Below are 15,420 nucleotides of genomic sequence, written 5' to 3'. Positions count from 1 at the left end.
ACGCTTCGATGACTGGAGGTTCAATGGCTGCTTAATTAACAGAAACAAAATCCTAATAATAATAAGGTTATGAAGATTATTACTTAAATTGAAAACGCTTTTTACATGATTTTTTTTTATAAACATGTTATTTTTAACGTATATTAAATAACGTAAAATAATATTCAAATGCAAAGTTGGGAAATGTCAAATTTGATTAATACAAAAATTGGCGCGTATTTTATAATGTTACCACATAAATATTCAATTTAAAAACATTGAAATTAATAAATACAATTATCTCACTTCCAGACTTTGAAAGTAGTATCTTGTGAATTAATATCGATTTGCAATCCATGAAACAGCCATTGAAGTTTCTGTCAGGACAATTTTGCTATGTGCGTCTCAAATAACTGTAAACACAGTTCAAAAGAATGTGTCATATTTTATAATAAATAACCATCTATGTAATAATATTTTGTTTTATTCAGAAGCCTATTATTATAGAAAATAATGTAGTCTACATTTTTTTATTAGAATTCTGAAAATATAAGTCGTAGCTCTCAATGTTCCTACCCTCCATGTATTATGAATATTTATATAAATGTAAAATATAATTCACTATATGTAGTAATGTTCGGAAACGGAATGTTTCTGACGTCACATATCATTTCTGTCAAGTGTACTAAGTTGCACAAATCATTTTATAAAAAAAAATAATATTATTTTAGATGAATAGTGTTCTATTAAAATATATTTGAGGTGGAAATAATGAACTTTTTAATGCTATTTGAATAATTTAATCATTTATAATTTATAGCGCACTAATTTACAGTCACAACGTTATTTACACAACTACACATAATGCACATCTGTCCAAGATGTTTCTATACTAATTAACAAACACAGCATTTGAATATAGACGTACTTACATTGTATGTGCTGTTGTCAGCGAGATAAATGAAATGAACGCAAAATGATATGTCAAAGTCAATATCGACATATTAGCGGGCTGCTCGAACTTCGATTAAGTCATGGGTTAACAGAGTCTACTACTATTATGCCTTCAAAATTGAATGAAGCCTGTAATCTCGACCGTACCGTTCAATCTCCATCGTGTCTTCTCCATCGCACGTGACATTGACGAAATAATCTGTGGCCTCTAGGCACAAATGAAAGCAAGATTAAAAAAAAAAAAAAAAAAACTTCCATTAAAGGTCGACAGGTTGGGTAGTGTCGGATTACCGTTCTATCGAATTATGCGAGTTTTTCAGACATGACAGTGTCCGGAGGAAATCTTTTAAAATATTTTGGAACAAATACCCAAGAAATGTATGTAGTCAGAAATACGGTTTTCTAAGGTTTTATTAATTTTTTGATTGATGTTTTTTATCTGTAGGTCACCATACCTTACATCCAACGTGGAAAACTATAAAATCTGCCGTCGGAGACCATTTTGTTTCACCGAATGTCTATCCATTATCATACAAACTGTTCCTTTTAACATTGACAAGTGACAACTTTTTCAAAATCTTTATAATCGCTTCGAAATGTATGCATATGTGAAATACTATTAAACATTTGGTGGAAATACAAAACCGTTTATAACTAGAATTCTATACCATTCTATTTACTTTTAAAAAATCTTTGTATCTATAAAATGTGTGTTGTACAAGCACAGGTAAAGTTTCGTTCGACAAACTTCACTTTTTCACAGAAAATGTTTTTAATTCACGCGGTATCAAAATCTTTGTTCCCAGTTCACGGTTAAACACAACCAGCTCCCCAGCAACCGCACCAAGGTATGGAGCCGTCTTGAGGCGCTACTGATAGTTTCCTCGATTTGTGTGTGCACGCTGATCCCAGTGAGTTCACAGACGAGCACATGCTGTTAGTGCGTTCGTGCTCTGAATGTGATGTTGTCATCTCCTGTAAAAAGATAACTGTAAATTTAATTATCATAGAAGACAATATAGAACATTCAACCCATCAAATTATAATTCAGACTATTTGGGAGAAACCAACTCCACCTGTAAATAAGGTTTTAATAAAAACGTTCAGTAATAACTCAATTTTTTCCTAAAACTACGACGAATGAAATATGTACCTATATTTACATCATAAAATCAACTATGAACATATTTGCAATGGATCTAATTGTATGGTTCATTGATATTTGTTTATGTATATTTAATTCAAGACTAGATATACGCTATGATGTAGGGCAATCACACGCAAACGTTTGCCCGTACATTTATCTGATGGCAATGGAGAATATGATGGTGTTTTGTGGTGTCAGGATGCGGATCAGAATAATACAAAATGTTGGTGAGTATACTGTAATACACATATAGTTAAATATAATAACAATAATACATAAAATAAAATGTATACATATGAGTGCTTTATGGAAGAAGAGCATGGGTATTCTAAAACTTGACAACTACTTACATGAAACTAGTAATAGAATGATATGTGACAAAGCGTGTGAATGCCCCAATCTTCAGATATGGAGACAATTGCTGCATCGGAGAACATTTTTCTAATAAAAAATCCTGTAAGTACCTGATAGCTATCCCGCTTATAACGCGGGCTATAGTTCGAAGACGACATGGCGCTACGCGGCATCGGTCGATGCCTTGTGCAGTGCTTGTGCTTGGGATCCTGTTCCTCTATCAGCCTTTCATTATCACTCTCTACTTGAACTGGTACACCATTCTTCACTCCGTTTTTGACTTCTGCTTTCTTCTCACGTCTTTTTCTTTCTCGTTTTTTGAATGTTAGTGAAAATCGCTTTCGTTTTTTAGCCTTTGGTGACTCTTGTCTTTGTGGTATCGTAGACTTTTCTCGTTCTGATCGGCTAGTGTCGTCATCTGGAGGTGGGACTTGCGACTCTGAATCAGTTTTCAGAGTGATCTCCGTCCGTGTGGATGATTCTATTTCACTTGTTTTATATGCCACCTCCTTTTCAAGATTTGCCAGTTCCATTCTTCTTAACTTTTTTGGCAGTTTATTAACTGTTGCATATATTGGTTCTTCATTTTCTCCGACTGGTGCAGAACGCGATCTAAAAAAGAAATCGAATTTCTTCGGCTTTACTGGCATCTTCTTTTCGACGAAAACAACTGTGCTTGCCACTTCCGTTGTGGTTGATTTTATTTCATCTCCAGATTTTTGGCTAGGACTACTTGGAATGGGTGTCGTTCTAGGATAATCATAGGTTAATTCAATATTCTTTTCTGTAACGTAACATTTTGGCGTTTGTTCTTGACAAACTTCAGTCTTTGCGTTCGAATCGCGATTCTGACAACAGCATTTATTTTGAACAATGTTACGCGTGTTGCACATGAATATGGAGTTTTGTTGAATGTATGTAGTTTGTATTGTAGTAGCAGATTGGACATCTCCCAATAAATCTTCTACATTGCCGCCTGTATGGAAACGAGGAGGTTGGTAGGGAGCTATTACAAATCCCGGAGGAGGTGGTCCAGTCACGTGAAAAGGCGTTGATGTCACAGACTGGAAAAATCTTGGCATATTCGGAGCATCGTGTACAAGTACGTCGACAGTTCGATCAGAGCTATTGTTTGTCGTATTTGGTTGCGTTGGCACATTGAGTAGGGATTGCTTTGTTTCTTTAGCTAAAATTGTTTCTTTCTTATTTGTTTTTTTATTCTCTTCATCTCGTTTAGCATCTTTTTGGCACTCATCGCAAGTGCATGGCGTTGCGGCACCACTCTGAAACAATAAATTATTTTACAGGTTATGCGGTTACACCCACGGCGCTCTGAAGCTATCGTTTTGCGTGCGTGTGTTTATAATGTGATCGTCATAAAACATTAAAGAAAATATATTTGGTTTCATTGATTACAGATCATGCATTAAAAATTAGAAGCACGCGTGATATATATACAATTTGTAATAAATTATTTGTGCGTAATTAAGTTCAGTGCATTGTGATTGTATTTGTTTTAAATTGTTATTTTAATGTTAAATACATAAGAATATACCCCATTTTGTTTTATTTATTATCATCGTCTAAACAGTTTCAAACAAGGTTTATTTTAAATCTCTTTTACGGCAACTTACGTGTTCAAACATTCTCAAAAATTCTTTTTATCTCTGCTTTAATTGACACAGACGTGGTTTTGTCCAACTGTTCGTTGATCGTTTCAAAATTAGGTGTAGCGTCACCTCGACGGATTTGTCGCGTTAATATTATGATTTGGGAACGTGACGTGCGTCACGCTTCCGCAGACATTGATTGAATTGCAAAACAGATTGAGATCCATGGATAATAGTATGGATTTATTAATTGCTAATAGTAATTGGCGTCTGCTTATAACATTTTGCATTTAGAACGAAAGATAAACTTATTATAATACATGTCATAAGTGCCAAGGATTTTTCTAGTGCTGTCAGCGAAAAGTGATAATGAAAATTGTAAATATTCGTAAAAGTTACAAAAAGAGCTACATTTAAGTATCAATTTAAAAAACACCACGAATTAATCGTTTATAAAAAGTCGTTCGTAATCAGTTTACACATTTTTAAATACGAACACATATATTAATAATATATTAGAAGCAAAGACAATGATTGAAATTATACATAATAGAGTTTGAAAAACAAAATGATAAAAAGAAATTAAATGATAGCAGAAATTATTTCAACAAACCATATCCAACAGTCATTGAGACACAAGCGTAATAATGATCATAAACAAATCACCATCATATCTCCTGAACCGGGGAAGACATTACACGAATCACTCACTGTGCGGTCCAAGCGACCGGCGAGACTGGACTGAGTTTATTTATAATTTCTTTACATTAGGTGGTACAATATTTTCATACGTCGGTGTCCGCCCTTGACTCAGATTCCAGACAAATCGTATTCGGATGGACCCTCTCAACGTGCTATTGACGTTTTATTGATTTCGAACAGTTTTCCGCGGTTTGGTATTGCTAATGGATCTATTTTCGTACGTAATAGCTTCTAAAGCTTTGTAGGTCTGTGTTTCTAAATAATCTTCTGCCCTATGAAACGCAATTCTGACATTTGTTGATCAAATAAAAATTGTTGTAAATCATTGGCCGAAGTTAGCTCTCATTCATTCAGGTAAGTTTTAAAAAATATTTTTTTTTTAATATAAGATTAAGTAAACATTTTCCTATAAATATGTGTCTACATGTTTTTTTAGTATTTAAGTGAAGGAACAAGTATATAATGGAATAACGAAGAATTTAAGTCTTTTCATTCACGATTTATTATTAAAAATCACCTTAATGCTTCAACCTTAATAAACCTTATGCTTTAGCATATTAACTATTTTGATTGCTAATGAGATACTCTGGTTATGTTTATTGCATTTCATTGCACAAATAATTAATATACTAATAAAATCTGTGGAGTTGTCTTCTAAGTCAACTTAATTAAAACCGCAATGTAGATAAATATAAGCCGCATAGATAAAACTAAGCCATAAATTTAATGATAAGGAACAGGGCCTTTGATCATATTTCATGTATCACTTCGTCGTTTAGTTTTTATTACTTCTGAAGCGTCTAAGTAACCATCCACATCATAAAATTGCCCTAAGTCATTTTCCAGCGCCAAATTACGTAGCCCGTCTGGTCCCACCCACTCATCAGGTATTCTACCGCCAAACAGCAGTACTTAGTATTGTTGTGTTCCAGTTTGTACGGCGAGTGAGCCAGTGTAACTACAGGCGCAAGGGACATAATATATTAGTTCCCAAAGTTGGTGGCGCATTGGCGATGCAAGGAATGGTTAATATTTTTTATGCGCTGTAAGAAAATTAATTGCCTGTGGGCGATGGTGACCATTTACCGAAAAAAAAAACAACCGGTATCACCATTAAATATAAATATCTTTATTTAAGTATCATATCTTTTTTTTTATTGATTACATTTTACAATTTTACCTTGTTTTCTTGCTCCCCCTCCTCTGGTACGACGCTCAGATCATGAAAGGCAACAGCTCGAACAGAACCGTCTGCGCTTGCGCACTCCGGACACGCGCTGCACACTGACGCGCTGTCCTGCCAAACAAAACTGTGCTTTATTAACGTTCACTAAAGTTAGTTTATTATTTGCAGATGTGTTAGTTGCTCAAATTTAATAACCTGACTTTTTTCATAGAGATACATGAAGGGGAATAGGTTAAAATATATACAAGTTTTGGGCTATAATTTATTTATTTTAATAATTCAATTAAAAGCGGAAATTACATTATGTTACGTTGGGACTTCAAATCTTAAACTACATAAATAAATCAAAACGATAAACTTATTTATATATAAGTTCACAGATAATAAATGCCCATTTAAAGAGATTTTCGTCTCTTGAAAATATTGTTTATCTGTGAAATTTACAATGTTGAGTGGATTTGCTGTTCATGGTAAATTATTATTACTAGCGTAGTTTTCTAATTTACTAAGATGTGCACAACATGCTAGAAATTTAATGAAATGAAAATAATACCGGTGCCGATTCTAACGATTCGTAAAACACATTTATTGTGAAGATAAAACTACTAATTAGTGAGCGTTGCTGTGTTACAAGCATGTTGTCCCGGGTAATAAATTCGACAAGATAGAACTTCAGATAAAGAGTTATATAATATATAACAGAATATTATATTTTTTTCATTCTGAGTCATTCAGGCTCAGCAGTGGGAATGGGGATGCGTATTCGTAACTGAAATAAATATATCGTATGCTAAATTGAACTTTCGTATATATTTTAGCAATTAAGGCTCATTTTTTGGATTAACAGCCTGTAAATTTCCCACGGCTGGACTAAGGCCTCCTGTTCTTTTTGAGGAGAAGGTTTGGAGTATATTCCATCACGCTGCTCCAATGTGGCAAAATTTCGTTGAAATTAGACACATGCAAGTTTCCTTATGATGTTTTCTTTTACCACTAATTATAAACACAAATTGAGCACATGAAAATTCAGTGATGCTTGCCTGGGTTTGAACACGCAATCATCGGTTAACTGCACGCGTTCTAACCACTGGGCCATCTCGGCTCGACTGGGAATAAAATATATCGCAAAATTGGGAGCATTCTTTTTTTTACGATGCGGACAAGCAAATGAGCCACCTAATGGTAAGTCTTCACCAACGCCCATAGACAATGGCGCAGTAAGAAATATTAACCATTCCTTACATCGTCAATGCAGCACTAACGTTAGGAAGTAAGTATGTCCCTCATACCTGTAGTTGCAATGGTTCATTAACCCCGCAAACCGGATCACAACAATACTGATTTCTGATGTTTGGCAGTAGAATATCTGACGGTGGTACATACCCAGGCAAGCTTGCACAAAACCCTACCATAATAACAATCTCTAATAAAATATAGCGTTCCCATATTAAATACTTACAATTTGTAATCGAGAGCAGAAGAAAATAATTTTAAAAGAAACAAATGGAATTCTATTTCCTAATATTGTGATAAGTGCATAAGAAACATAACAAAGTGAGACCGTCTAATCTAGAATGATCTAGTTCTATATACATATATAACAAGTTATAGTGTCACTTACACTATGCTCAGCTGGCTCGATATTATCAGGTGGATACTATGATGCAAAATAAAATATATATCTTTAGTTAAACTAAAATTAAATATGAATTTTTAAATAAATTGTCATCCAATGAATGAAATTTTAAATAAGTAGATTTTCCGAAACTTCAAATTGGATGGAGAAGTTTATTTAAGGTATTTTTTGTAATTAAAATGGATTCTATTATGAGTAAATTATCATGCAAACGGCGATATCAAATCGCTAATTATTTGCCATGTGTTTGATTGATAATATATGCAATTGAATTAAGTAGAAGATGGTTCCTTGTACTTACATCTGGGTATTCTGATTCATAAGGGTCGGCTTGTGACTGCTACAGCGTGAGTAAAATAATAAAATTATTAAAGCACTAAAAAGTAATTAAGTAATTTAAGTCTATATTCTATACGCCCTTAATTTCTAAGATAAATTGGGAGATAAGTGATTTCGGTGCCTTTAAACATGCTCTACATTACAAACAATTTGTTAGGATTTAATTTATTTCTACTGTTTGTACTTTAAAGCACATAAGCTAGTGCTAATTTGTTTTGTAAGTATTAATATTACGCGTATAAACTAAGGATGAGGCTGAGCCTCGTCTGTGTCCTGCACAAGGCTCTTCCTGAACAAGGCGTGGCCTTTTTAGAGCCTAGTTGGGACTAGGAACTAAAACTAGGATTAGGTTAGGTTAGTTGTTTTTTTATTAAATGACATATACATATATATCATGTGACCGTACCGTTGTCCGTACCTTCGGCGTAATTTTGATATTATTTTATGTTATTACTCTTAAAACATAATTTTGAGTCTCCATGTTTTTATTTCCAGCCATAAGGACATACATAACATAAATAGTTAAGGCTATTCTTATATCAGTTTACGATTGAAATGCACGATATTCATATCATGGAGTAAGCATTCAATTAAAATGTCAATTTTTTTTTCATGTGGGATCTATTTTGTGAGAAATGTATAGTATATAGGCTAGCTTATGTGGCTGCAGATCTCAAGGTCCTGGGCCCAGGTCCTAGCCCCGGTTCGGGATAATATAGATATATTTAGTTATTTTGTCAAGAAGTTCTTATTAACAGTACCGATTTTGGAAGTTACCACTGTTTAACCAGCTATGCCTCAGAAAACACGTAAACCCTTGGTTCTTGGACTAAACTCTTTCTACTTCCGTTTGCATTTCAGATATTTCTGTTCAACGGATTTGAGGAAGTAGATCGTGTGCTCATGTTTAAGTAGATAAATGGCTAATCACGTTTGAATACGTTCTTCAGAGTTTGCTAGTTTTAACTGAGTCTGCTGTAACCGAAATCACTCAGGAGGACAACCAATCATCCTTACTATATTTTAAAAGTGAAAGTTTGGGTGTTTACGACACTCGAAAACATAAACTGAACATATAGATTGCTTAAAATCCGCCCCTTCCCCTATTACACGTACGCAAAGTCACGGGAGGAAGCTTGTTTTAATGATAAATGCTAAGCAACCTACGTCCGAATGTTCCGGTGATGAGCGACGTTCCCGCAGCATTCTGTCCAGTCTATCATATTCGTAGCGAAGCGCTGATATTTCCCGTTTCAGTTGTTCGTTCTCTCGCTTCAGCTTCTTTATATCTGACTGACCTGGAAGAAGATTCGTAATTTAAATCTTACACTGATGCCAATCATTTTACACCCCGAATATGAAAAGGCAATGGAGTTTCTGTCGGAAAATTCAATGTAACAGCCTGTTTTGGAATTTGGTCGTGTCAGTGGGCTCTCACTTCTGCACCTTGGAAAATAGATAAAGCTGTAGATACCCTATTATTAATTCTCACTGATCGAGTTCGATTGCCTTGGCATTATGAAGGTATATCGTTGTTCCGCTCAAATTTGTGACCGGAATTCTCTGAATCTTATTCCTTATGGGTACTTATGTATAGGTGGATATTAATATAGTTCAAAAATCATATTGACTAATTACTTCAATACCGAAGGAATTATCTGAATTAAACACCTTTGTAAATATTGAAGTCAATTATAGGATGCAACATTTTTGTAAATTTTAAAAAGTATGTTATCAAACCTCTTTCAACTTCGGCGTTTATGTTGATGGTGCGCAGGCGCAGCTCCTCGTTCTCGTATAGCATACCCCGCGACGACTTCCGATCCAACCTATTTAAGGTGTAATAAATTGATTCATCTTCGTATAAAAAGGTATTAGGTGGCGAAATTCTTTATTATTTATAAAAGGGCCACGATGGACAAGTCGGTGAAATACGTGAGTTTGAAAGTAGAGCGTGGGTTCAAATCTAGACAAGCGCCGCATCGCTTCCGGGTGTAATATATATTTATTGTACATAAATCTCGTGCTTTTGAAAATACCAGCGATTATTATCACTGACTTCTAAGAAAAACCAATATTACTAAAGTGTTCAATGAACATTTTACTCATAAATGAAATTACTTCGTAAACGGATTAAAAGTAAATAATATATTACTTTAGCATTTTGCACTCCTGCACTACAAAAATAATTGTAATTGTTTATTTAAAATAACAATATATTGTAACTTACTTCCGGTTCGGTTTGACGTTGACATCTTTCCTGCGCGTGCGCAACATGCTCGCTCCCGTCACGCTCGACATGTTGCCGCCCCGCCATACGTCGATTAATACCTGGAAATATATTAAAACTCAATTTTCTCAATGGATTGTATCAAAACAAAACAAGTACGGCTGAAATTAAAAATGTTCTCCAATAATTCTTGTGGATTTTTTTTTAATTTACATTATTTCGCGAGAAGAAATAAATCTATATGATATAGAGTTATAAAATTCACATTTCAAATTAATTTTAGAATCCCATTAAATTATTAAGTAGTAAATAAATAAGTTGCACTTTTAAGGGTGAGTAAGCCAGTGTTACTACAGGTACGGACTTAACATTTCAGCTCCCAAGATTGGTAGCTCATCGGATGTACGGAAATATAAACAAAATATAATTTTCCCAAGAAGACTCATAAAAGCAGTTTTGAATCGAATTACAGTGTTGAATTAAATTCAAAGCGGCAACCGGCTTGGAATGCAGAATCTACTGAGAAGAACCGGCAAGAAACTCAGTAGTTACTATTTTCAATGGTTAACAATACAGCGCTAATGTGTCAGGATGGAGTCCACTTATCATCAGGTGCTCATACGCCCCGTCTGCTTTCGTCTATCATCAAATATATATACAATAAACTATAACAAGCTAACAAATAACTTCCACTAATAACTAAAACCAATACGCAAAGTATATTAAAAATAAAAACTCTACCAAAAAAGGTTCTTTAAATATTAAAACAATATATCTAAATGCAATTCTATATTTAAATCATCGTGTCTATACCACCATTTTTACTGCCGTAGATATTATATTTAACGGAAATCCGGGGCATGTGAGGAATACTTATATAACTAATATGTAATCCGTAGACATGTGAGCGATCTCACATAGTGAGCTAAGACCTACTTTGATTGTGGAAAAAAATGTGACTTAAAACGTGATTTTTAAAAATTAAACCCTATTATTAAACCGTTAGAGTTTATTTTTAATTATTTATCATAAGTATAAGAATATTTTTAATTAAAATTTAATGTGTAGAAGTAACATACTGTAGACGATTCACAACTGTGACTGGGCGTTTCCTCTCATTTTGAGTAGGTTGGACTTTAAGCCAATTTGAGTTGGTGGATTTATCTCACAATGTTGTTTCACTAGTAGGTTTCCTCGTAATGTATTTTAAGCATAAATTCACCACGTGAAAACTTAGTAAACCGAGTTTGAAAGAGCATACTTTCGTTAAAATTTACGATTTCTAAGTATATAAGGTCATATCGTCTATGTAATAATATAATATATAATAAAATAATTGGAAATAATGATTGAATCATAATATTTCAATAGAACGATTGCGTTTTTAAGGCTCAATTGAATAAAATTAATTTCAAATTTTGGAAAAGAATAACTACTGAGTTTCTCACCGGTTCTCGGTACAATCTACATTCCGAATCTGTCGTAGCTTTACTTTTAGTATACTTCTAAAATGACGATTCAAAAGTTCTTGTATAAGCCTATTTGAATAGACTATATTTTGATTTTTGAATATAGAGGTATAGATGGTTGAACAAAAATTTTATAGTTCTTAATTATATAATTTATATAATGAGATTTAATTTAATTTGTTCGTTAATTCCGAAGATACAAACAATCAATCCAAAAAAATTCACTATTTTATAAATTTTATATGGACGTTATATATATGGAAAAAAATTAAACTCTTCGTTCTATTATAAACATTAGTATTGTTGATTTTTGTATTTATATTGTTTGTTTCAATCACATAAGTCTATCTGGAAGAGATCGCCACTTAGCGATAGGAATGTCTTATTGTGTATCCCGATAATAATTAAAATTGTATATCTTTTGTAAACAGTTATTATTATGATAAAAACACTACCAAAGCATTTTTTAATTTAATGCAAGATATACACATTTAATTGTAAATGATTAACATAATTATGTACTTCATTTAAAGATAGTAATTATTGAGTTTGATACTTAACCTAAGCCTTATTTAATACACCTTCTAATGTAACTAAATTCAATGGCGGGCGGTTCAAGTGCTTGGAAAACTAAATTTTTATTTTGTTTTTCATTAGAAGAAATTTTCCAGATAATTTAATTTTAGTTTAGATTTATAATCAAAGTCACATTTCGATACATTTTATAATTAACGTTAAATTTTTTGAGTTCCGAATTTAATCTTACCTATACTATATAAGTTTTAATTTTTCGTTTAATTCTTAAAAATAAAACGTGGTCGCCGAATGAAGTAAATATTACACAAATTAAAATAATGAATTTTGAGCAAAATATAACATTTTTTTTATATCGGGACTTATATCCGTACCAAACAGATTGTTCATCCATAGAACTGCACTAATGCTCTGTGTGGAGTATGACTTATGTTGTGCACAAATATAGTATGTCTATAAAGAGTTTTTTTTTTTTAACCATAATATATTTCCCCATAAGAACACGTTTTCAAAGTTCAATTTTAGAACGTTTGTAACGATAAAGTAACAATTGACAAGACACGTGACGATATTTATTATAAATTTAAATATATGTTTAATTTTAATCAAAAATATAGAGCACACAATTTATTGCACATTGATCTATATTATATTATAGATTAGAAATTCAAAAGTAACTATTTTAAATTTTATAAATATTAAATAAAACATAAGTTTCAAATGATTAATTACATTTAAAACCGATCCAAATTTACTTAATTACAAATTATATCACTTAAAAATAAATGAATATCCATTTTTTGGAATTAATAAGGCGAGCCATTAAATTCCGTGTTTAAATTTAGAACATATTCCATTTTTGGAATTTCGAACGCACAAAATAAATTAGCCGTTCATAAAAACACTTCGCGGGTATCATTTTATAAATATAATTAATTAAAATAAGAATCTTACTTGTGGAATAAAACTAATGCTGGCTTCTAATAGCGTGTAATTAGATTACGCGAGACACCGACCAGCAAATCTGTAAAACTGACTCTAGCTGAGCACTCTTGACCTGCTCTAGACTTTACTCATGCGCAGTGCCCGACTAACTTAATTATGTAAAAAAGTATATCCCTATATATGAGTCTCCATAGCTAAAGTCTTAAGAAGTCGCTCTAACATGGGTTTTTGTCACGTAGACTGCCGTTGTATCTGACAGGCGCACATTAATGATTTTACGGAATTTAGGAGTATGTACTCGTATGTATGTACTCGTATCAAAATCTTTTTTTCATTATTCGAATTACTTTACTATTTATTCGTTTTTGCGTATAAAGTACATGTATGTACATTACGTCATAATACAGAGAAATGCATAAAAAATCGATTTTATCGCATAAAACGACCACTTTGATTTTTTCATTGCAAAATCTTTTCTTATTTTTTTTTTTTTCATAGAGAGTGTCTGCGTCGTGAAAGGAGAAACTATGATATATTTCAAGTTAATGAGATCTATAGTTTCGGAGACTTTATGATGAGTCAGTCATAATATATACTATTGATTTGTGCTGATTAAGCCCTCTATGTATATTTTCCTATATAATTTGTTTCCATATACATTTTCCGTTAGCAAACACACTGTTGCTCGAGATTAACAATATTTTTCAAATCGGTAACAATACGAAAACACTTTATTTTCCGAATTTAACACTAGCTTTGAAAACCTGAAAGTACTTCGTTTGCTAAGCAATACGAGTCAAGATTATTTCAAATTGATTACGTGTATTTTTGTACGTAAAATAGGATATTTGTTACGATACATTTCACGAGATCTCAGTTCAGCGTCATACCGTCACGTTTACAACACGTTTTCCGCACGCAGAGAAGCCACTAAAGATTAAATTTATCGCATTATATCTTATTTCACGTTAATATTTAACGCATTTGGAGGATAATACCCCGATTATCTTAAAGGGCGATATCTTTTGAAAACTTTAAGATGATTCTTATTGACAATGCTGCATTGAAAGTTTTATAAAAATATTAAAAACATTGATTACTTCGTGTGGGGATAAAAAGGATAGCAAGGCAGGGAAAGTAATTTTGAAATTGATTTATAAATTTTTCAGTTTGGTAATACAAAAAACACGTATCATCATTTATCGATATAAGGCTGTTTTTAATTGTGTCGTGGCCGATTTATTTCATAAGTCTTGAGTGGATGGGGAAATCCTGGGCCGAAATATGTTTTTTTTTTTTTAAACTCTTTAAAACTCTATAACTCTTTCGTGTTTAATTTTTGTTATTTTGATTTCGTTACAGTTAAAGTATACTTGATAACGTATATATGTAGAGTAATTATTTTTAGCTGATATGGGCCAGTCGTTGGAACGCGTGCATCTTAACCGATAGTTGCGGGTTCAAACCCAGGCAAGCATCGCTGAATTTTCATTTGCTCACATTGTGTTTATATTTCATCTCGTGTTGCGGTGATGGAAAATATCGTAAGGATGTGAAAGTGTCTAATTTCAATGAATTTCTGCCACACGTGTATCCACCAACTCGCATTGGAGCAGCGTGGGAGAGGAGGTATTAGCACAGCAATGGAACATGCACATGTTATGTGTTAAGTTTTTTCACTGTATTTTATTCTGCATGTTTGAGCAACTGAAAGAGTTTTTTCTATGTGTGTTCTTTTGTATTACTTACATGACTATCCATGAGACGTATTACGTCATAGCAATTTAACTTTTTGTTGTCGTAATTCAACGTGAGATGTTATAGAAGGCAGGTAGGAAGCCAAGTAAAAGGTTTTATTAAAATACCCCGAAAGCGTTGAATTTGTAAGGCTTTTATAAACGAATTTTTGTTGCTAAATAGGAGGTATATTACGTAAGTATTCATGCGTTTACCAACACAGTACATAATTGTGATGTTATTATTGTTATTATTATTATTTATTAAGCGCATTACTTCAATTATTAATAAGGATTTCCTTACTTAATTTGGTTTTAAATATATAATATTATGATAAAACTTAAATAAGACTAATCTAAGCTTATATTAGCTCAGACCTTAGAATGAAAAGGAATTGAATAGAATTAGAACAATAATGAAAACGTGAACAATACCATATTTATATTAAGATTTAAGAATGCCAGAATCGCTACTTCTTTGACCATAGTAGTTATTAAAGTATTAAAAAGCATAATGTATCATGATATTAAATCTGTTTCAAAATACATTGCTTACAATATTCTACGAAGAAGGAACAAAGTTCAATTAGTTCAGTAAA

General features: G+C 32.6%; 1 protein-coding gene across 8 annotated transcripts in view; it reads right to left on the bottom strand.

Moving 5' to 3' along the window:
- Nucleotides 1-1,477: 1,477 nt before the first annotated feature.
- LOC113393983 (uncharacterized) overlaps nt 1,478-15,420 on the bottom strand; it is a 59,810-nt gene continuing 45,867 nt past the window's right edge. For 2 of the 8 annotated variants that reach the window (XM_026631153.2, XM_064219099.1), the window contains exons 2-9: nt 10,138-10,238; nt 9,648-9,736; nt 9,075-9,205; nt 7,870-7,908; nt 7,554-7,589; nt 5,927-6,043; nt 2,545-3,717; nt 1,478-1,908 (exon numbers count right to left, since the gene is read on the bottom strand). In XM_026631153.2, the coding sequence (XP_026486938.1) occupies nt 1,747-1,908; nt 2,545-3,717; nt 5,927-6,043; nt 7,554-7,589; nt 7,870-7,908; nt 9,075-9,205; nt 9,648-9,736; nt 10,138-10,208 (1,818 nt within the window). In that variant the 5' untranslated portion in view covers nt 10,209-10,238 and the 3' untranslated portion in view covers nt 1,478-1,746. Of the gene's footprint in view, nt 1,909-2,544; nt 3,718-5,926; nt 6,044-7,553; nt 7,590-7,869; nt 7,909-9,074; nt 9,206-9,647; nt 9,737-10,137; nt 10,239-13,094; nt 13,229-15,420 lie in introns of those variants that run through there. The other 6 variants (XM_026631146.2, XM_026631161.2, XM_064219100.1 and 3 more) reach the window with 6 other exon arrangements.

Source organism: Vanessa tameamea, chromosome 26, assembly GCF_037043105.1.
Source record: "Vanessa tameamea isolate UH-Manoa-2023 chromosome 26, ilVanTame1 primary haplotype, whole genome shotgun sequence".
In the NCBI taxonomy this organism is placed as follows: Eukaryota; Metazoa; Arthropoda; class Insecta; order Lepidoptera; family Nymphalidae; genus Vanessa; species Vanessa tameamea.
Note: the sequence above shows the minus strand (reverse complement) of the source record. Positions and strands in the feature narration are given on the sequence as shown.